This window comes from Urocitellus parryii, chromosome 7 (assembly GCF_045843805.1).
Source record: "Urocitellus parryii isolate mUroPar1 chromosome 7, mUroPar1.hap1, whole genome shotgun sequence".
NCBI lineage: Eukaryota > Metazoa > Chordata > Mammalia > Rodentia > Sciuridae > Urocitellus > Urocitellus parryii.
In genome coordinates this window covers 46,649,015-46,674,061 of record NC_135537.1, presented here as the reverse complement: position 1 = coordinate 46,674,061, position 25,047 = coordinate 46,649,015, and the positions used below count along the sequence as shown (strand labels likewise).

The 25,047-nt window shown below is 33.8% G+C and overlaps 1 protein-coding gene and 1 pseudogene across 1 annotated transcript in view; one reads left to right on the top strand and one right to left on the bottom strand.

Moving 5' to 3' along the window:
- The window catches only part of Cnbd1 (cyclic nucleotide binding domain containing 1), a 417,626-nt gene that overhangs the window by 351,400 nt on the left and 41,179 nt on the right, over nt 1-25,047 (top strand). Inside the window, exon 13 of the mRNA XM_026384576.2 lies at nt 22,748-22,815. Within this exon, the coding sequence (XP_026240361.2) occupies nt 22,748-22,815 (68 nt within the window). The remainder of the gene's footprint in view (nt 1-22,747; nt 22,816-25,047) is intronic.
- LOC113180139 (ran-binding protein 6-like) lies at nt 15,653-15,850 on the bottom strand (annotated as a pseudogene).

Here is a 25,047-nt window from a genome sequence, read left to right as displayed (position 1 = left end):
GTATTCTATTCTGTATGTATAACACATTTTCTTTATCCATTAATCTGTGGAAGGGCACCTAGATTTGTTCTGTAGTTTAGCTATTATGAATTGAATTGCTGTAAACATTGATGTGGTTACATCATTATAGTATGCTGATTTTTAGTCCTTTGGGTATAAACCGAGGAGTAGGATAACTGGGTCAAATGGTGATTCTATTCCATGTTTTCTGAGGAATCTCCATGTTGTTTTCCAGAACGGTTGAGTTTACCTTTTTCCCCACATCCTTGCCAACTCCTATTGTTACTTGTATTCTTGGAATAAAGATAGAATCTCAGTGTGTTTTTAATTTGCATTTCTCTAGCAATGTTGAATGTTTTTTTCATATTTTTTGACCATTGGTATTTCTTTTGTGAAGTGCCTATTCAGTTTCTTTGAATAATAAGAAAAAAAACAAATTCTTAATGAGAAATAAAGAGATTGTTTCCACTGAAGCTGTCAAAACTGGTGGCAAGGGTGAATATCCATTGCTTATGCTTTTGTGCCATTCTTTGTATTTATTTTTGGGTTTTGTAATATTTGTTGCTGGATTGGGTGCTGTTAAGTTCCATGTCATTATGTTTATTACCAAGCTGCCAGCTATTAAGACCAGAAAGCTCTCAACTTTGTGTTTACCCGTACAGGATGGGATAGACTGGGGAGAGCTGCCAACGGGTATACTCCTATAGTAGGATTGTTTCAGATTTGGAAATTCTAGTAACTGGGGCTTGATCTTGGCTGACCTTGGGAACTCTGTAAGTGGATATTTGAGATTTGATCCATACCTCCTGTTGCTGGGTAGATGCAAATCTTTGCTGAATATCTGGGTCTCAGGGGCCTCCCCAAAATTCTACTTGCAGAGTGAGTAGTCTAAACCTTAATAGACTTCACATATTCCACCCCCAGGAATGTGAATTACTGAGGATTATACCTAAGTGCAAAGGCACCTGTTTGATCCATTACTGGAGTCTTTTCACATGTTTTTATGGAGCATCAGCAATAAAGGGGACTCTCTGTCTTTGATATCCCCAGCCTATATTACCCCTGACAAAGTCCTCTCTGCACCGGTTTAAATAGTGCTGGTCCAGGCACACTCTGGACCCCAAAACAGGTGACTGCTGGGTCAAACCGGACACTCCCTTCATGAGTTCACAATCTCTAACCTCTTCTTGCTGCCACACCGCCACCCCCAAATAGTTCCCACCGTCGTAACTTGGATACCCATGAGACTCTCCATGCGTTGGCCCAGTGATTTGAATCTCTTTTTACCCTGTAACTTCCCCCATGGTCTCTGGGTCAATTAAGATCAGTCCCCCTCTCTGTTTCACAGGTTCCTAAGCCAGTTTTACTTGCTGTGCTTTCCTTCCCTTTGGCAGTGAGCTATTAGTGCTCACTTCACTGCCAGCCATGCTAGTGTGTCTCTTAAGATATTATGTTCAAAATTTCTGATTTCCCATATCTCTGTGATTAATTTGCTGTTCGGTATTGGATGTCAGTGAATTCTCTTAGTCACCCTCCTCATGAGGAGCACTTGTCCCACTTTAGAAATTCTGATCTGAAGAACTTCTGGGGAATGCACCCTTCCTCTCATCTGCCATCTTCTCTCTGTCATCCAATTCTACTATCAGTTTAAATGGATCCTTAAGCTATGACCATCAATTCTCTCTAAGTTTTTGTTTTGTCAGCGTGCTTAATTCCATTATGGTCTGGATTATATCTGTGTCATAGGCAATCATCTTCCTGCAGGTATTCTCCTGTTACATTAATGGATTTGAAGTGTTTTTATATTTTCCTATATATCTTCTGGATACATTTACACACTTTGGTACAGATTTTGTTGGATATAATTCCTCTGTCTTAGAAGTTTAAATTCTCCATGTCATCCATGCTCAGTACATGAGGTAGTAAACACATTTTGCCTAAGGCTTCTACATGCCATCCTTAAAAGTTTCTCCTGTGACTTATTGAGCTGTAATTCTATTGTTAATATTCTTTTCAGACTAAGAGAAACAGTAAATCCAAAACAGACATACACATTTTACCACTTCAACTTTTAGACTCGTTTATTTTCTTGTGAAGATAAAATATTTCTTCATTGGGATATTTTTTTCTACATGTCAAAGAGATTGTTAGTCTTTCTTACTTGATTCTTTAATTGAATCAAGGAGATATTTCCCACTGGTATTTAATGATATAAACATAAAATTATTTTTTCCATCTATATATTTTATTATAATGGGAATCTATATTCCTCTTTTCGTGTACTAATTTTAGTTACCTATCAGTTTAACATGAGAAAATTCAATAGAAAATGTATATTTTTGTTACTACTGATACATTTCTTTTACATATAAATATGAAATACAGAAATTCAGAAAGGAGCATTTTAAAACAGCTGCTACATAAGTACTAGTCCTGAGGATGCTCAGCCTTGAGCTGAATGGACCTCACATACTGCCCGTGTACAATATGGGATGCTTTGAGTGCTTTGACAATGATTATTAAACTCAACTGGTGAGGAAGTATTTCCATATTTTACCTAGTTCACCTGATCTAGAGTAACTCAGAATCATCAATAAAATTATTTACACCAGGTCTTTTCCAGATACATTTTTATAAGAAGAAGCCTGTTTTTACCTACAAGCTAAGAGATATAATCAAATACATTGGAAGGGGAAACATAGAACCTCCAAAAACACATTGCCTTCATGACAGATGAATGATCAGTGGTCCTGGCACCAGTGATATCACCTTATTATGTAGGTCATTTTGTGGTGAGATCCTGGTTGGGCCTTACTTCCCTTTACTTCTGCCTTAGACTAATTGTCCAGGATTCTCGTAAAATTTGTGAGCTAAGAATTACTCGTTCTTTTCTGTTTAAGTGAATCAGATTTAATTTCTTTGGTTTCCAGCTCAGGATACCATTGAAGAATCTGGTACAAGGACTAAATTTCTGAAATTGATACACCTTAACATGTAGAACCGAGTTGCTGAATGAATGAATTATTCCTGGGTAGAAAATGGAAGAAAACAAACAAAAATACAGTATTTGGTTAATTTATGACTTGTATGTTTAAAATAAAAGGAATATCTTAAGGGACTTCTTAGAAAAATATCAGAATATTGCAGTGTGTTGATTCATTCTTACAGCTATCATTACATGTTTTCAAAAAAGAGACAAGTTTTAAGTTTCTAACGACATAAGAAATAAGTAAAAGATAATTTTTATAGACAATGCATTTCCACACAAATTGACTGAAAGATTAATAATTTAATTCTTTGCATTATAGAAAGTATATTAAAACCCAAACTTAAGTTCTGATATTCTGAGGAGGAGAGGTAGAAGAATTCTTACAGAATAAGATTAGGCAAAATATAAATCTGTATTCTTACACCTCTTGCAAATATCTGGGTAAGACAGTGGTTTCAGGTTTGGCAGCATATTGCTTATTAAAAAATAATGATTAGAGGATAACAACTGACTGACTATTCCCAGCCCCTGAAATTCTTATTTAATTAATTTATCTTAGACAGTGGTTTGAAGGTTGTTTTTTGAAAAAGTTTCCTAAGTAATTTTTCTAGTAGAGAGAAGTTTCTCTCTATTTGAAGAAGTCTCTGGAATATAGCCTGGAGGATACTCCAGGTTTTGATTTATCTCAATTTAAAACCATTAGTTTGTGACCTCAGGAATAGTTCGTGCACCAAGATTTGCAGCAAGGCAACAGGAATTCCTACACTCCAAAACCAAGAATAAATGTGATCTCGTGTGTTTACTAGCCAACAAAATAAACTCATAGCAAATATATTGGACGTCCATTAAAGTTTTAACATTACTACATTGGAATAAATATACATGTCCCAGTCAAGAACCTGGGATATTTCATCTTAACCCCATTCCCAGTTCCCTAAATTTACACCACGATGAAGAAACCTGGTAAAGCTTTGAGCTCTTCTGAGTGGGAAAGCTTCATGGTGCCTGTTCCAGATATGGCCACGGAGGAGAACAGAACAGGGTGTTCATCACAGACGCCAGGAAGCTAGACCAAGAGAGTCCAATACGTGTATGTCCTGTGAAATATTCTGCATTATTTTCCATGTTTCTTTTCTCTTTTGGATGTTATTTTGTTGTTGTCATTGTCATTATCTTCCTATTCTGTAGCCAAGAATGCATATGTCAGCCAGCTTGCTGTGCTGTGAGGGTCTGCCTCCAAACTTGACAGATATCACAACAGTATCTACCTGGCCTTTGAACTAGATGTAGTGACTCAACTTGTCTCCTGTTTGGTAAGAGGTTAAAAAGTTTAAGTGAAGAATGGATATTTTCAAAGTTTATATATTGGAAAGAAGCTGTGCTAACTTTGGCTGCTAATATCAGATACTAACTTTTTCAAATTAAAGAACATACATATCATCTGACAGTTGAACTTGGACTAGCAGGTAGGCCTGAATGGTCTACGTGCCCTGTCTTTCTTTGAAAAAATTGCCTTAGGAAAAGGGTATGTGACCTAATTCTGACTAATTAATTTCAACTCTTTCAGACAGCACTCTTTTTCACTCTTACAAAACACACAGTACTAAACCAACAAATCTTAAAAACTACACAGTCTCTGGATTAATATACACCAATAAATTTCCCACTATTTAAGGAAGTTTGGGTTAGATATTTTTAAACTCCTATTTAAAGCAACAAATGGACATAAGGACATAGCATGGGCAAAGGCACAGAAGCAAAATGTTATCAGTGAGCTGGGAATATCAAATTTGTTCGTTATTTTCTGTTTTGCAATCTGTGATACAGATCATATTATAATGGACCAGAAAAATTAATAAGGGTCAAATCACAGAGAATGTCTTATTCTTTGTTAAATATTTGCTAATGCTCATCCACTTGGAAATGTAGTGCCATAAAATATTTTAGAAAACCAACATGGAAGGATTGGCATTCAGATACTTATGGAATACAACAAAGAATGAAAATGAAAAGAATAAGATGGAAGCAAAGCCATCTAGTGGAGCCTATTACAGTAGTTCAAAGTAGTTCAGAGAATAAATATTGAAGAAGAGAGCTATTACTGTACATGCACACGCACTTGCTAAAGTAATGTTTGTATAATGTGATTGTGTTGTCTCTCAAAATAGAGCATTCATTTATGTACTTTATGAAATTCAGCTAAGGAGAAATCCAAACCAACAAACTGAGGTGAATTATTTTGCTTTCTTATTAAATGACTTTTTTACTTGCCTCATACTAAAAAAAATGGTATCAGAATCCCTTATATGGAATATCACAATAATTTTAAAACATTGAAAATATAGAAGCACTTGATGTAATTTTTAAGAATACCATTCTGTTAATGTTTTGTCAATGTACTTTTCAAAAATACAGCATAGGATCCATCATCAAACATTCTACTGGTGGGCATGAGGTTTGGCTGTACCCCTTCTTTGCACAGCAGTTAATTTTATTTCTCTCAGAATGTATATCCAACTCTACAGGCAATGACATGTGAAATACACATCACTTGCTGCAGAAGGAAGGGAAAAAGGATATGGTCAATTGAGAAAAGTGTTATCTCTACTTCCTGAATTACCCTAGATAAATTGTTGTATCTTGGATTTCTTCTTACAATTCTATTCCTTAATTATATGACTGTTATGATTATAGAAGGAAAAAAAGAGACAAATCAGATGTACTTGGTTTTTCTTTGAAATTTATGAAATATTGTTTTACTTCCTCGGGTTAGATTTTCCCATATATAAAGTGTGGCTCAATGTTCTATATTCTTATTCTTGCCTTGAGCCAAGTAGGTATTTACTAAAGGGAAATGTTACTTTTAAAAATCATTATAGGTACTCTAACTATAATGACTAGAGAGCTAGAGATGAGGTGTTTTCCAAGTAAATCCAAGTAAATAACTTGACCACAATTTTCAGTGTATCTCTTACATGCTGCCACACAAAGTCTTTGTGTTTCCACATTTCTGGATCCTTGGATGCATTTCACCTAAGGAAGAATTTGTTGTCCATAGTGATTAGGGGACCAGATCAAGTCTCTCTAAACCACTCTCCCTCCATGATGTGATTTACTTATAGTACAAATAGTACCATTTCAGCACTAAATGACCACGATTTATTGACAATATGTTTCTTTTAGTTTATATTTTAGATGTCTAGGTCAACAAAGGGCCTTATTAGAGAGTGGATTGGTGCCAGCCTTCTGAGGACAGATCCAGCAGAGAACTTCTGACAAAAGGCCAGAAGCAGGGAGGGCGTTACATCAAGAGGGGAGAAGAACACAGCAGGGACGACACTGATGGAAGTTATGTCAGGAAGTCCAGGAGATTCAATCTGAGCAGGGGGCAGGGGTATGAAAGCAGGGGTGAGTTCAAGAGTTGAAGCAGCCTTTTCATGGTTCACACAATATTGACTTAGTGATTTTGTGTTATCTAACAAACTGCTACAATTCAGAAATGGTTTGCTCATCACTTTTCACCACTGCTGAGTTACCTCAGTTGGTACTTTGGTCTTAATTTTTTCCCCCCTGTCTTTAACTGCCAATATTTTTACCCTGTTTTCTTATTATTTTGACAAAAAATTTAAGATTGCATCCCACCCCTCCAACTTTCACTCCAATCCTTACAGGGTGAGACTTATCATATTGAAATTATTTGCAAGAACTAGTTATTCTTGTTAGAGCAACTTTCTTGACATCAATTAATATAGCTCATACTGGATTTAAAAATAGCCCTAAATTTGTTGCTTATTAAATTTGGTACTTTTGTTAATTTATACCCTGTTTGAAAAAAAATGAGTCTGTAGTATATACTGCACAGTCATATACTATATGTATATTTCTGTATGTTTTGGCCTGCCTGTATATTTGTTCGAAATATAGAAATCCAGATGTTCTCTTTCCAGTATGTAAGAACAGTAACAAATGTCTACCATTTAATTTAATAGCTAAATCCTCTGTTACTAATAGGTCATCTTTTTTAATTGAATCTTTCTCTGCAGGCATCAGTGTTTTTCCAGAACTTTCTGAAATGTGATGGAACTACATTTTTAAATGCCTCTTTGCTTCATTTATACATATGTATGTATTTGTCTAGAGTTCCACCGACTCACTTTTGGTGATTGTTTTGATCACAACCTGACTGAGCTATATCTGAGGAAAAAGCAGGAAAGAATTTCTGAGTCATAAACTGCTATCACACATATCGATGCTGAGTTGAGGGAAAAATTAATCATTTTCATACTTTTAGAATGTAAACGGATTATTCTGTCTGAAGATCTACGTGCAAAATTTAATGTACTCACCCATTGTTCCAGAGGCAAAATAATAGATATAAAGCAGACTTTGGCTTGGGAAATATTTGAGTGAAAAATCACACTTAAGAGCTATGTGACATTTTTTTTAAGGCAAGTTTCTAATCTATATAAGCCCTAGTATTTTTTTAAGCAATAATATGGCAGTAACATTTTACTACAAAATGTATTTTGTGGATTAGAAATAGTATATGGAAACCTCTTGGCAATTAGCAGCATTATTATAGCTAGTATTATTTACATCGAAATGATTAGGTAACAGTAGAATGCTTTAAGAGTAATATTCTCAAGAGAAAACTGTAAGTTCATAAGATGTAACCATTTTCTTTGATTCTGTTACAACATCACAAATTCACATGGCCTCTATTTAGCAATAAATCATTAGTGATTTGTTATTGCCTGAGACAAGGTCACTACTTTTCTTTGATTTTTGTGAAGTACCAAAACCAGTAAATGACTTTAAGGTGACAGCTTGAGACACTAACACATGGAAAGAATAGAGCAAACAAGGCGTAATCATTGCTCATGCTGTGCAACTCTTGGAAATTCCATCCCTAAGATATGAGCATTTCTTTGGCATGAAACCTGAGTAATGATGCCAATAGCAGAAGGAAAGCCCATGTTAAATATTCTGTGGCCAATGTGTCCGGAGATTCTGAAATCATCTCGGATTCTATTGCAATCCATCTTATAAATATAAGAATTATTGATATTTATCTCAGCAGTGAAAAATTTAGGTGTGGTAAACCTCAATTATCGGATTTGATAATGCTTAGAGAGTTTGGGGAAATCGATCATCCAATGACAAGTTGAAATCCCAGCGCGCTTGCATCTGTCTTAATATATTTCTCTGTGAAGCTTGAACTGGAGCTCTTGTTTTAGGTTTCATCAATCTACAGACACTGTTTTGATTGCTTGAATCATTTGAAATATATCTTCTCTTAATTAGATAATCATTCAATCAAGAGGAAATTTACAAGACCATTCATATAATGATCTGTATCCCAGTATATCATCTAAACCATTGAGTCCAATACTTGTTCACATGTGGAGAAACTTTTTTAAAATGAAAATTATTCATAGACATCTAAAGTATATTATTATTGATGACTTTATTGACAAAATACCTAGTAGAAGAAACATGCTATAAATTCAATAACATTTTTAGTGAGTTTGTGTTAATCATGCTAAATTTACAATGCATTTTAAAAGGAACACATGAGTTAAACATATTTATTCACTAAAGACAACATTTATTTTACATATGAACCCATATGCTGCAGGTATGATCTTACATTGTGCTTGATGGAAGAAATTAGCTTGAAGTTATTTTTTAAATACTTTAAATAGATCTTTATTTTTATACATATATGATTTAATAAAAACTCTTTCCAAAATTTATTGAAACGAAATAAGCTGTTCCTTATATACATATTAATAAATAAACAGGAAACAATAAGCTATACATTATAAGTAGATTTATTGAGATTATGTGAATAAGTACTTATAGAAAATTTTTAACCAAACAAATAAGCTGTTCTTAGAAATGTATTAACAAATGAACAATAAATAATAAGACACATATTGGAAGTAAATTTCTTGAAATTATATGGTAAGAATTTATTGAAGAATTTTTAGTGAGTTTGTGTTAATCACACTAAATTCTCATGTTATTTTTAGGATATTTTATGCCCATTCTTACAATAATTGTATTATATTCATGAATGTTTCCCGAATTCCCACTAAATTATGTGTACTGAAGTATTCCCTGTAAATTTATGGATGTTTTTCATTAAGACAATCATAGCAATGATGTAGTAAGTGCTGCCTTAATGACATTAAAAATGTTACTTTTTCAAAATTACTTAGATGAGACCATGAAGTACAGCTATGAACAATATTATTTTTTAAACAACATACATATTTTTAAAGGAGGTATTTTGATTATATAGGGAAAAGATTTGAAAATTTCTTAACACTGTTGCAACCAAATAAGCTTTTCTGTGGATTACTTTGACACATTTATTTAGTACTTGTTGAATATATATACCCTTTACTGTTAATCAGAGATGACTTCAATATCTTAGATTTGAAACACTAAAATGAACTTAGAAGTTCATTGGATTATACAAAGGAGGATGAAGGGAAGGGAGTGGAGAGGGAAAGATGGTAGAATGAACTAGAGATAACTTTCCTATGTTCATATATGAATATACGACCAGTGTAACTCCATATCATGCATTACCAGAGGAATTAGGAGAACTTATATTCTATGTCTGTGGCATGAACTCTACTGTCATGTATATCTAAAAAAATAAAAATAAAAAAATTTTTTAAAGTGAAATACTAAAATGTTCAGGAAAAATTCAAGCAACCAGAGAAGCCTTTTAGCTCAAACTGAGAATCTTTTATCCATTGTTTTGTCTGTTTAGGTAAGTTTGGAAAATGTGGTTCATTTTTTTATACACAATATCTATTATAATAAATAGACTATCCCAATCCCATACACCATGTGATAGTGTACAAGTCCCTTCTAAATATTGTATCTGGGCTACAGTGACATCTATGTTCAAAGCAAACTAAAAAATTAACAAAGCCAGAACTGTAAAACTGTCAAGATATCACCAGGATGCCTAGGATTTGCTTTGCAAATGTTAGATTAAAAGAGATGTGCTTCTCATAGGCAAGTTATTCTACTAAGACATGCCTGTGTTCTGATACTTTGAAAGACACACACCCACACATTCCCTGTTCAACTAATTATTTCCCAATTGCAGTTGAGGCTAAACTTCCTTATGGTATAAAATATGAAGAAAATGTGATCTTCTTACTATAATAGTAGGCACTATATTTTCACATTAGTATTTCTTCCTACTTTCAAATTTCTACTGCTACATTATGAAATGATTCAAATCTTCACTCAGAAAGATTGTTTTATTTTTTTTTTATTTTAGATACCTAGAGTTATTTTGTTTTGGGTATTTACCTTGGTGGATTTTGTACTTTAATTCAATTAAAACTTTTGAATTTTAATTGGTGAAACTAAACAGCTTAACCACTGTCGGTATAAATGTTCATGCTATTATTACATTGGCCTAATGGTCAGACTTTCTCCTATCCTCTGTATTTTGTTGTTCTTGCTATTCTATTTAATATGTCTGTCATGTGCACACTTGAAAATTAATGTATACTGTGTATATGTGTTAAGAAGATTAGGAAAATACGGGTCTGCAGACACATGCTAGAAATACTACAACTTATACAATTATATCATATGGTGTTATTAGAACAGCTGTTAATTTAGTAAACATTACTGATTATCATTGTTATATATTTTTCTTCAATTTAGGTTGTTTCAAAATTATTGCTGCTTCTTTAAAACTAACGTAAAAATACTCAAAGTGTTTTCTGTAAAATTGAGTGCTCAGTGTTTTAATCCTATTTAGCAAGCTGAATGGGAAATACTGAGTGAAGAATCTATTTATGATGCATAGAGACCTTCAAAAGGTGTAGTTTACCAAATGACTTGGAGGTGTGATATGGAACTGGTTGTCCCTCTCAGCTCTCGAACCTGGAGACCAAGATACTGCTGATCTATTTCCTCCAGCAACAAGGCACCTGTTGGGTGCCTTGTGACCCCTGCAGGTGAGGAGCAATGTGAGGGCAGCTGGCCCTCTTTGCTATATGTGGGGTCTTAGCACAGCCAGGAGACCCTCTCTCACACAGGTATTTACATTAAAGTATGAGGCATTAGTTTTCTCTACAGTGCAGTTCTGTCCAGGAACACTAAATTTTCTGAGAGTATATCAAAGACTGCTCCCCATGCATATACTTTCTGATTCAGTACATCTGGGTTGAGGTCCAAGAATTTGTAATTTCTAAGGAGATCTCAAGTTACTGATGCTACTGGTGGGGAAGAGCACTGTGAGAACCTCTGCCTCACAGGATCTGGCGTGGCCATAGGTTGCAACTCCAGTTAGCCTTAAATTGTCCTGTTTTAGGGTCCTGATGTTTTCTATATTGGTGAAGTTGTAGATGTCCTTTTCAAAAGAACACTTGCCGAACAAAGATGTGCAATCTTTGATTCCTAGAGCCTCACCCTGAGACGCCATTATCCTTTGCTCCTGTGTGTATTGAATAAAGCTGTGTCAGTGACCAGCTGTTGCAATTCCTAAAACTTTTTCTTTGCATTTTCATTTCTGTCTTTGTTCTTCACTTTAAGGCAGCATTGGTGAGCACTTTAGATCTCTGTCACAGTTCTGTTGGTTTTCATGAAGAACTGAGTTATTTCAATAAACTTCCTGCAAAAAAAGCTGTAAAAACTAGATAACATAAGTTTTTCAGATGAGTAAATGGAAATATAATATTCTAGGAAGTGATTAAATTACCAAATATTAATCAGTTTGATAAGAATAGTGATAATTTTTAAAAATAGTAGGAGTGCATATATATGTATGCAATTAATTAACTGAAAAAAGAATAATAAAAAGATTGTAAATGAGAAAAATAAGGAAAATAACATGGGTGAAAAACAAAGAAAATGGTAAAATAAAAGATGAAATCCAACTACATACTGCTTATATTACATAAAATATTGAATATAGAAAAGGCACTGAATATTTTTCATGTGAACAATAAAAAAAATAGCTTATACACATGATTTGTACTTCCATACAAAAAAATAAATAATATTTCAGGGGAAATAGCTTGACTAGAGATAAGTTGAACACTTTTTAATTATAACAATGTTCTTGCAATGCTATAACAACTACATATTTGTATTCTTAACAGTACATCTTCAAACGAAATAAAGAAAAATTTGACAAAATCATGAACTAATATCCATAAATCCACAATTCTAAATAGAGATGCAATAGATGTCTTCAGGATACACTAGGTAATAAATAATAGGTAGGAAGCTACCACCAGCAACAATGGTAGAGTAAGTACCTCCAAATATTCTTTATTCTAGAAAATTATTAAGAACACTGGAAAAATTGTAAGAATAAACTTTTTCAGTTCATTGCAAATTAACCAAAGACCTGTAGCAATCTGGGGATCATATATTCAAGAAAAACAGATGAAACTCACTAAGACCAAAAATGTAGTTGCATTTTTAAGAGTAATAACAGTGATGATTTACTGAGCACTTATGAGGTCCTAAATATTTGCTAAACACTTTATATTCACAGTACACACAGTAGCCCCAAGAAATCACAGTAGACTCATTTTTAAATTTTAGATTGAAAATTTGCTGAATAGAAAATTTTTTCTACCCTATAAAAGCTTAACATTATAGACTAACAATACAATTATACAATTAACCCTTGGTTTATAGAACTATTTTCTGATAATATACACATACTGATAAATGACAAGTTTTAAGGCTGTTTTCTTTTTGTGTTTAAAGGTAAAATTAAGTTGTTGTTGTTTTTTTTTAACACAGCAGGCCACCCTTCAGCGCTACTATAGAATATATTAGCAATCTTTGAAACAGAAATCTATTTAAGCCCCATTCTAAATCCAGGCTCTTCTTCTTATTGTGCTGCTTTGTGGGTGTGGGCACGAACATCATCAATAGCAATACTGTACTGCACTGAAATACCTAACACTGACTGACTCTCACAAATATAGATTGCTTACAAACACTATTAGTATATTACATGCTAGCAATGTTAGATGTATTAGGACCCTCTTTTTGGTAACCATGATTCTTGGTATTCTGGATAATTTAAAAAGTGTAGACCAGGTTGGTTAAAGAAAGAGTTCTTATAACTCTCAGCAGGACACCATGGAAACTAGAATATTGGTATTCCTGCCGAATTCTCTGGAGGATATTATAAAAATGTTCATTTAAGAGAAAATTCCCGCATCCACTACTGTATCTTGAAACTCTTGCTTATTTCTACCAAACTACCATTACCAAAACCAAGAGTATTTATTATCAAAGAGGAATAAGCCTGCTTCTATATCCATCGCCCTCCATTCCCATGATGTTTGTCCTGGCAATTCTCCAATCTTTATAAGCTTTTAGCATTTTGTGACCATCAGTATAACATCTTGGCACCAAGTGTACTAATTGCCCAGCATCAATATTTCAGATAAATAGTAGCAATCTCTATACTTCACACCAAATAAGGAAAAGGTGACAAAAATTCTAAGACAAATGGAAGCATAGGTTATCACCAAGTTCTATGTTTAAGATATCAAACATGCAAGGTGAACAGAAAGCTGTAACATTGACTGATCCTGGAGAAACATGGGGAAAAATATGAAATGCTTAACAGGGAGATAACAGTTCTATTTTATAATGGAATCCCCTCGACACTTATTTGTAGTTACTTTCATATAAATGATATTCAAGTGTTATTAAAGTGCTCCTTGCAAACATTCATCAGGTACAGATGTCTGAGAAATTATGGTTGGAATGTATATCCTAATTTGATGATGAACATTTGCAAGGTCTTTGGAACAAGGTTCTTCATAGTTAATAGTCTTATTAACTTTTCCTTCTGAAATCATCCTGATTATTTTGTGGATACTGTAATTATTTAGACCATTTAAAACTGGGTGGTTATTTTCAATTAAGTCACAGAGAAAACTCAAGGGTCTGAATAGCTTTCCTTTCTTTCTTCCTGCAGTGGAAACCATGATAACCAGTGTGGAAGAACTTTATCTTCATTTACATAGTTAGGCTTAGACATCAAAACTCTTTCCTATTGCTGAATACAGTTCTCGGTAGCAATGACACTTTTTTTTTTTTGGTTTTGGAATTTACACATTTTAGTAACTTTTACCAATAGTAAAACAGCTTCTAAACATAAAGAATGATAATCAACTCCACCAAACTGTTCCACAACATCCACACCATAAGAAGCAGCTTGCCTGACTTCAGTGTCCTTATCTCACATATTTAGTAGCATCGGCCACTGGAAATATTCTACATGTTTAAATGAGGTTGGACTGCAGGGCTCTATGATATCATCAAATATGTACAATTCCCAATGTCTGGCTATGATCTACTTGAACATATTAATGGAAGTAACTGTTCAAATCATGGTAAAATCTTTTCCTTATAAGTACTAAAGAATGAGTGCAAAATATCTGATACTTCAGTCAGAATATAAACATCACATTCATCCTCATCTTCAGAGACAAACCCATTGGTCATAGTTTTCTTCTTGTCATTTAACCAGTCATAATTCTTGGTTTTTAAAATGTCTTTCACATGTTGCTTTTAGTATTCCTCCCAGTTCTTCCAAGTGCTTCTCATTAAAGCAACCATCTCCCATTACCTCAATGGACTTAGCAAAAGAATTCATTAGTTCTGAGAGTACCTCTGTCTGGGGTTCAGTTCCTATAGTCTTGAATAAGGGTCACATATGAACTGCCACTTCTGTGAATGATACTCTGTGCCGAGAATTCTTGAGCATTTTAAGAGAATAGGCATGGACTCTGCTGCTGCCACTTTAACATTGTCATGGAAATAAAATTTCAATAAGGGAACCACCAATTTCACAACTTGTTCTGTATATTCCACCAATCCTTCTCTCAACTCCTTAGCATAGTTGATTTTGTTTAAAGTCCTGAGTTTTAATTTCAAACCTTTGTTGGTTTCAAGATTTACAAATTGCCATTCATTGTCATAATTCGTGTTCTGTACATCTTGTGTGTCTAAGAGAACAACATTAGGTTTAGATGAAACAGTCTTTTTAATAAGAGGATCAATAACCAGTGGAAGGTTCTGGTAGAAATTTCTTCCAAGAATTTTCACATATTCTAGCCCACACTGAATGTAAGAGGCCTGAGGGTCATCACCCTCCATATTATTCAAATCTGATTTTTGTCTTCAACAATAGCTGCATCACATTTGATGCATCTTGTATATATTTTTTTCTTCCCAGTGGCAAGATCAACATGGCTAAAGCACTCAATAGTTTTTCCTCTCAGATGTTTGAGTTCCTTCTGAACAGTAAACTCAACAATGTGCTTTAGTGAGGGCACAAATACATGACAACCTGAAACAAATTTTTCTTCTACTTTATCAGCAACTGAGGAAATTGTTGTCACAAGCTGTCCCAAGGCTAACTTAGGTCCATTTGGAGTTGACTATTGAAGTTTAATCACCAATATGAAATGTAGATTTTTCACCATACTATCCTATTATAGTACTAGCAATGACTTGGGGCAGTCTTCAATAAAAATAATAAAAGGAGAAACTGCATGAGATTGTACATGCTGATTACCTTGATTTTCCATGGTGTGCAACAAAACTGCAATCACTGTTTCATGGAATTTCTTTTGGAAACTAGGTGCAAAATCTGTAGCCAGATGTAGTCCAGGCTGCAGCCCTCACACTTGGATGAGGATCCGGGATGTCTTCATAGATTTCTTCCACTTGCATCTGCGCCATACAGCTTGTATAGATCAAATGTTACAGAAGCTGGTAGAACTCTTGCTTTTCCCACATAGTCATCAGCACCCCTGCAGACCCAGCTGCTGCCATTGTACCCTGTCAAAACTGCCATTTGTGGCATTTTAATTTGCCTATAACCACATTTCCTCGTTAACTGTGAAGCATGCTTGAAAAACAATAGTCCATAATCATGATGAACCCTGAAAATCTGGCAGCAACTGGAGAGGCCAGAGAAGAGATGGAAGCCCTTCAAAAACCTTAATTCCAGAAAAGTGTCAATCTTTGACCTGTTGGTTGTTCTTTAAAAGGTTCAACTAGGAAGGTTCTTTTCATGTTACACAACTCAGTCCACTCAGTGCAAATCCTTTTCCCTGGAGCTGTTTTTGAAAACAATAAGGGGCAATTAGTTGAACTTGGCAGTTCCTGAAAACTGCAGATAACAGTTGGGGCATGTAATAGGCTAACCAAAAAATAAAAGAAGATGGTACATTTTCCAACTTAACCCGTGGTGCCAATATTACCCCATACAGATGAAGCTATCACAGATATCACAAGGTAAAAAACTATACATCAACATCTTTAAACAGATTCAATAATTCTCCACCATTAGCAAACTGAGTCCTACACCATCTAAAAAATGTTACACGGCACACTGAAGTAGACTTTATCCTAGTAAAGCAGGTTGATATCTGCATTCAAAGCAACACATTCAGGTGCTGTAAATTTTGCCAATGTAGTATCAATTTATTTAATATATCAAATTCATAAGATAAATAAACAAAACACATAATAATTTTGATAAAAATTATCAAAAGAAATAGAAATAGAAAAGAATATCTTCAAATTAATAAAGTTCATTGTGAAATTAGTCAAGAAAGAAAGAAAATATATCCAAATTGGAATGGAATAAATAACATTACCATTATTTGCTGATGATATAATCTTGTATACAAAAAATTTTTAAGAAAATCACACACACAGAAAAGAAAACCCACAAAAAAAAAAAACAAACAAACCAAAAAACCATGAGAGTAAATAAATGTGTTTGGCAATTGTTATAGTTTGGAAATGAGATATTCCCCCAAAAGCTCATGTATGAGACATTGCAAGAAAGTTTAAAAGTGAAATGACTGGGTTATGAGATACTTAACTAATCAGTGCATTAATCCACTTGAGTGAGTTACTGGTAACTGTAGGCATGTATGGTGTGGCTAGTTGACGTTAACGTAGGTGTGGTGAGAGCATGTCTTTGGGGGTCTATATTTTGTCCCTGGTGAATGGAACTGGATTTCTCTGCTTCCTGATTGCCATGTCCTGAATCGCTTTCCTTTTTTACTCCCTTATCCCATAGTGTTCTGCCTCATCCCTGCCCAAACCAGCCGAATTGGCTGTCTCTGGACTGAGACCTCTGAAACCATGAGCCCCAGATAAACATTTCTCCTCTATATTGTTCTTGTCAAGTCTTTTTGTTACAGTGACAAAAATGCTGACTAACACAGATTATAAAAGATATATTAGCAATATAAAAAATCCATAATATTTCTATATACTAGCAATGAAAAATCAAAAAAATTAAGAAAGTAAGTTATAATAATAACAATAAGAATAAAATACATAATAATAGAGTTAAAAAGTGTTTGATTTGTATACTGAAAACTACAAACTGCATTTGGAATAATTAAAGAAAATCTAAATGAATAGAAAGACGTTTTATGTTCATGGATGGAAGACAATGTTGTTAAGATGGCAATACTACCTAGATTTTCCTGCAGATTTTTCTTAATTAGATCAAATTCCCTATTCTCTGTTTTTGTAGAAATTGGCAAACTGAGCTTAAAATGAATATGGAAATACAAGGGACTATGAGCAGTCAAAATTGTCTTGACAAAAAAAAATAGCAAAGTAAGAGGACTCATACTTCTGAATTTTAAAATTTACTCAATCTTGTTGTAGCTCTACTTTTGTGATATTGGAGTAATGGAAGAGATAGTAACTAATGTAAAATAATTTGAGAGTTCAGAAATAAACCCATACATTTATAGTCAACTGATTTTCAACAATACAAGACAATTTCAATAAACAATAGAGAAACAATTGAACACCCACATGCAAAAAATAAATTTGGTTTTCTACCTTATATGATACACAAAAAATAAGTTAAAAAGCATGGAATATGTAAATACAGCAGCAAAATCTGTAAAACTCTTAGAATAAAACATAGGTAAAATGTTTACCATCTTGCTCTAGAAAATTGTTTTCTTCATATTGCATCTAAAGAACAAGCAACCAAAGGGAAAATAAATAAATAAACTGGGCTTCACTAGAGTTTAAAATTTTTATGAAGGACTCTAACAAGGAAATAAAAAAAACAACTCTTTTAATTTTTGAATTACTATTATAATTCAGTAGTAAACCCAGAAATAACTCAGTTGAAAAGTAAATGACTGATAATTTCCTAAAATTAATAGAAATGAAAATTGGGACAATAATGTCATGCCATGTCATGTCTTTAGTAAGACAAAAAATACAGATAATCATATGTGTTGGAGAGAATGTAGAGAGACTAAAACTTTTGTACATAGCATGTAGGAAAGAAAAATAGTGCAATTGCTTCAAGAAATAGTTTGACAGTCTACAAAGAGCAAATCATGAGTTTTCATACATTTCACTTATAGGTATATGTCCAAGAGAACTGCAAATATATACACAAAAACTTTTGCTTGAGTGTTCATGACAGCATTATTCCTAATACTCCCAAATGGAAAAAAAAAAACCCTAAATGTCCATTGACTGATGAGTAAATGAAGAAAATATGGTATACACATACAAGATGCTAGTATTCATCCATAAAAAGCAATGAAATACCAATTTTTGCCACAAACTACATGGGTGAGCCTTGAATATTATGCTAAAAGTCACAAAAGCTACATATTATATTGTTCCAATTATATGGAATGTCCAGAATAATCAACTCTACAGAGACAGGAAATAAATTAGTGTGTGCTAAGACAGGAGGGAGGTGGAAATGGAGAGAAATTTATTCTAAAGCCTAATGCATCTAATTAGTAATGATAATTACACAAATATACCGAAACCCACCCAATTACACACTTTTAAATGGATGAACTTTATGGTTTGTAAATTATAACTCAATAGAAACTTCAAGATTTGGATGAAATGTTGTTACATATTTGTACAAATTCATCCTATGCTGTACCATAAAACATATTTCACCAGATCTCAAATGATTTCAAAATATGTTCTATTGTTAATCCAGGAGTGACAAATAGATAACTAGAAAAGTCCAATTGTTTTGAAATTAAGAGTCTTTTAAAAATCTTTGGCATAAGAAGAGATCAATGGAAAGAGAAAAAATATTTTTGTTTAATTAAAGTGAAACTGCTAATTATATATAAAAACTTGTTGATTGTAATAAAAGTCATCACGATTACAGGAAAAGTTAGTAGCTAGCCTGGCATGGTGGTGCATGCCTGTACTTGCAGCAGTTAAGAAGTCTGAAATAGGAGGATCACAAGTTCAAAGCCAACCTCAGCAACTTGGCAAGGCCCTAAGCAACTTAGAAACTGTCTCAAATAAATAAACAAACAAACAAACAAATAAATAAATAAATAGGGTTGGGGATGTGGCTCGGTGATTAAACCCCTCTGGGTTCAATCCCTTGTACAAAAAAATAATAAAAAAAAATAGAAAGTTGTAAATGGAGAAACAAAAGTGATGAAATCAAAGAGCCTATCTCTTGCTCCAAGATATTAGAAATATGGAGAAACTTAAATAAAATAAAAAGAAACAACAAAAGCAGGATTTTAAAATATAAAAAAAAGTCTAGCTGAGGAGCTAATCAATAAAATCACAAGATGACTGTGAAGAGATTACTGACATTGATACAACTCTGCAGAGATTTATACAGGGTTGAGGGGGAATGTGTGTTATGTATCAAGAGCATGCATTTAAAAATGTTACAAATGACTATGTCAATAATATTTCATTATCTAGATGAAATGGACAAATTTCTGGAAAAGTGAAACCTAAAAAATCTTCACAAAATGAAATAGAAACTGTGAATACTTTGTTTATTAAAGAAACTGAATACATAATTTGAAGGCCCCCCCAACACACACACACACACACACACACACACACACACACACATTCATTTTGTATAGCTTGTAATTCTGCAAAACAGTAAGGGAAGACATACATCAATCCTACACAAACCCTCCTGAAGGAAAGGTTGAGGAACTTGACTGGATGCTAATCAGCTGTCATATTTTTTTGTACTCAAACTTGGCAAGGACATTACAGGGAAAAAGTAAGTACTGGCTAATTCATAAATAAGCATACATGCTGAATAGTAGCAGAATAGTATCAATACATATATAGTATTGTATATGTATATAGTACTAATACAACATAGATAGTACTAAGACAACATATTAGGACACTGAATCTGAAGTAGTACTATGTATCAAGTTTATTCCAGAAATATTAAGATTAACTAACAATAAAAAACCTATATATTTCACTACATTTACAGAATGAGAAACAGCATATAGTCATTTTTCAGAAACTTTAAAATTTTTTGTTATTTGTTCAATAAATCCGCAAAGTTCCACTTTCCTCACCATCATTGAGGCTTCAGGGCGTCATGTAAACACTCTAATGAAAACATGTCAAAAATTGAGGACATTCCTCTTTAGGAAAACCTACTAACAGCAGGACCCTTTGAATTATATCCTGTAGATCAATCTGACATTACTTTTTCAGCTGTTCCTCCTGAGGTCTTTCTGAAGCTATAAAGAAAAGGAAACAAGAATTCTTTTATGACTATCATAATTGCTGAAATGAAATCATATGGTATTTCTGTACTCATCTCTGCTTCTTAAAATGCCTTTAGAAAAGGAATGAAAAGTTTTCTGTGCCAGCGTTGACTGCAATTCAGAAATGACATCTTCCTATTTTGAATTCCTTTCTGTTGCAGTGATTTGAGGGACAAAATAACAGCCCATCTTAATATCTGCTTTTTGAGTGACTACTCACTTTAGTTTTTTTAAAAACAATCTCATATTCAAGTACAGTATGTTATAATAATTTAGTCATAGCACGAATGAACTTTTTATTTTGAAAGAGTTGCATATTTTTTCTCTAAGTTGATTTTAGAAATTATTAAATGTAACAATATGTTCTAAGTTATATAAAGCTGGTGTTAAAAAACCAACTGGAATAATAATGTTAACATCTATTTTGACAAAATAATATTCCCATCCTCTATAAAATCTAGGGGAAATTTATACAGTTTAACGAAAACCATTAGCAGAAATCATATCTATAATTTACAATGAGGTAATTATCCATTTTTATCTTTTTATCAAGCTAGACAAAACTTGACCAAAATCTGTAGGGCTAATTGCTTAATTTTCCTGAGATGTCAATTTATCACTTGTAAAATTGTGGCAAGATTACTGTCTTATGGAAATCATTTGAGGCTTCATTGAGATAACGTGAACATTGTCTGGATGGTGCTTAGCATTTAATATGCACAATCAAATTTGAATTGTTTTCACTTCTTTCTTGTACCAGACAATTTAATTTTTGGGTGCCATTTACAGATCCCAGGAAAGAGAATGCCTTAATTGTTGTAATTGAATCAGGTTTATACCTTTAACCTAATATGAACAATTTTATAGGTATGGACAAGTTTCAATAAAAAAATGATTTAAAAAACTTTATCATAGAACTACTAGGGCCAACTGGTAGTTTACTGATTTACAACATCATATAAACCTGGGTTTACAATTCCACATTAGTTGTACATAAGATGATAGGCGGAAGGGAGGAGGTGGGTGGATGATGTTAAGGGGAATCAAAGGCTTTAATATGGTGGGCCATACAAGTCCCAGGGTATAGAGATGGCATTCTTTGTTTTTGAGACATCTGCTCTCAGACTGTTTCCATTGGCCGTACCCTGAGAGTCTGTTACATTATTTGGCATGTCCTTCTTAGATTAGCTGGCTTTCATGTGCTCTATTCATAACAATCAAATTAATTTGGGCTTTAAAGATGTCTGTATTTTTATTGCTTTTTAATTTCTGTTATTTGGAGCAGCAAATAGTGTTTTTCAAAGTATTAAGTTGCACCATAATTTTTATGAATATTGACTTTTAAATAGACTCTCAGGTCAGTTAATAGTTTTACTCACATTATGTAGTGTAGTGTGAAACTGACATTGTTTTACCTTAAAAAATGTTAGTGGATTCATCATCTATTGGATGTTGAGGAAAAAAAGAGAATATAAACATTATTTAAACCAAGGGAGGAAAACTGATAAAAATAGCTGGTCTAGTAATTTAATGGATTATGCACAACATGCCAATGTCCTACATTTTATTGCAAATTTATATTTATCATTTAGGTTGATTTTGAACAATTAAAAAATAAAGCTAATTTAAAGATAAGGTCATTTATGATGCCATGTAAGAATATTCAATAATGTCAGTGAAGATCATGGTTTCTTGTTTCTGTTTTAACTTAATCATCTTCCCTGTGTTGACATAGCCTTTTTTCCTATTTTTTCATGCAGTGGAGATCCATTATGTCCAAAACACAAATGATTATTATCTATCTTGGGTTGTTTCTTTGTTCTTGAATTTAGACTTTTTCAAAGCACCCCTCCCCCTGCACAATTCCTTTTAAGTCCCATTAGGTTTGTTTTGGGTAACCTGGTACACTCCAAAAAGTACATCTATTAAGTCTTCCTTTTTTATTCTTAAACATACCCACATTTCAATGATAAATTATATGCTTTCTCTTGGTTTGTGTCAAGTGCCTATCAATCAATTTTATTGTTAGGTGAATTCCAATTTTTGTGCTATTTTGATGTAGATAATGAAGAGATTATTAACTTCTCTATTTTTTCCTGAATTTAAAAATTACTTCTAAAGATATTCTAAATATTTTGTTTTCTTTTAGAATTAGACCAACTGACCCAGCAACTTATGATCCAAACTGCTAAAACAACTTTTGACCATCTGACAGAAGTAAGCAAAATTTTCAAATCATACTAAACATCATTATTCATGGTAATTTAACATAAGCAACCATTTATTGTATTTTAATATCTATAGCCTTCCTATTAAAGTGAATTTAATATTATTTATTCTGTAAGAAACAACAGAACAGGAAATTTGTAAAAATTTTTTATGATTTTTCTTATTTCAGTTTTAGCATGTCCATCTTATGTGAATAAAATATTACTCATAGTTGTAATAAATATACCTTGTTCCAATATTTATAATGTGTAAAGAGGATCCATATGCCTTAGTCTATACTAGAATATTAAATAATTTATGCAAGGATTGTGATTAAAACTTTCAACAAGTTTATGGTACAATGAAAAATAGGAAGAACTTTCAAGTCAAGAGCATTCTAAAGTGGTTATAGAAACACAGATGTCCTGATGGCATTATTCTTTATGAAAAGATGGCAGAACTAAATGGCTGAAACATCCCTAAAGTCACCCGTGTGGAATTGGCGTTAAAAGGTGTCACTGTGAATTGTGACAGAAGTCAAAGGGAGAAGGAAATGGCCTGGAAGTTTAGCTAAATAGTGTCATTAAAGGCCAGCAATACCTAGAGAGAGGGAAGTTTAAAGACTGACTAGGTTATAGTGTGGTGCTAAATGCCAACTCTTCCTTCTGCCTCCCAACAAAATCCATAGTGAGATCCATATGACTGTCTCTGATACTGTCAATGTTTCCTTATGGTTGAATTTGAACACATGTTGAGTCTTCCTTTAGGACCAAAGTGTGGTGAGAAGAGAAGTACCACACCCCTCGAAAGAGGCAACATCTGGGTTATGTTTTGAGAACTCATATGGGATTTGTAAATGAAGGTGAGGCTCTGAACTGTATTTTGGATTAAGTCAAAATGACGAAAATGAGACAAAGTGTTTCCTCACCATGATTTCCAAATGAAACAAGCCATGATGGTAGTTGGAATGTGACCTTATAGAAGAGAGGAACATTATAAGAAACACTTTCGCAAGTCTTGGTGCTACTCTGTTAGTTCCAGTAGTAATTGTGTGTTCCCTTAAGTTCTACCTATTGACCTCGGCTGACACAAGTGGAACTTTGCCTGGACAGAGAAGTTAAATCTGGACTTGAGGGAAGATATTTTCTTTTTAGCTAAGCCATCAGGCTGGATGTTTTAGCACAATTTTTCGCTGCTGTGATCAAAAGACCAGACAAGAACAACTTAGAGGAGAAAAAGTTTATTTGGTGCTCGGTTACAGAGTTCTTAGTCCATAGGCAGCCAAATCCACTGGTATGTGCCTGGGGTGAAGCAGAACATGATGGTGGAAGTGTGGTGGAGGAAAGCAGCTCAGAATAAGGTCATTGGGAAGCAGAGAGACTCGCTCATAAAACACAAAACATAAACCACAAAAGCATTCCCCCAGGGACCCACCTCCTCCGGCCACACCCTACCTGCCTATATACCACCCAATCAACCCTCATCAGTGGATTACTGTACTGATCATGTTAAGGAATTTATAACCCAATCATTTCACTTTATCGTACTGTTTCACACATGAGCTTTTGGGGACACTTCATATGTAAACCATAACAATGGGATAAGAAGTGCAACTTCAAGAGGAGAGCCTTCTCCATCCCTAACTTGGGAGAGGAGTTTAAGCCAGGGGTCAAGTGAGCCCTGGGTGACACAAGAAAATCTTGGGTGCTGTCTTCTCCTTGAAACTTTTGTTTTGTTTTGTTTTGTTTTTGGTGAGGAAGAAGACACATGTTTTTAGACAGAAGGAATGTAAGAATGTAATTTGCCAGGATTTGCTGGAACAGGAAACGCTTGTAAGGGCTAACTGTCTGGAGCTGCCACTTTCTTGAGAAGAAATCTGGATTATGCTTCCCAGGGGTCCAGGCATAACGGAGAATGTGAGGTATCCACAGAGAACACACTTGAAAGGCAGCTGATACAGCAAAGTGAGCAAGGATAAAATCCTAGGTTGGAAATGTATCCAGAGAGAGATTTAGAAGAAAAAAAAAAGATATTTTCAATTAAACTCTTTTAAGTTGTGCTGCAGTGTCAGGTTTGAAGTTAATTCTGTTTTTCCCTTGGAATTGTCAATTGCTCACTGATTCTGATGTGAATAGAACGTTTTTCATGTTGAATGGAATAAAGTGCAAACTCCGTCTTCCAGTTCTGTGGAAGCAAGAACAGATGTGGCATACTAAGCCAGCCACATCTGTGTCAAATGCA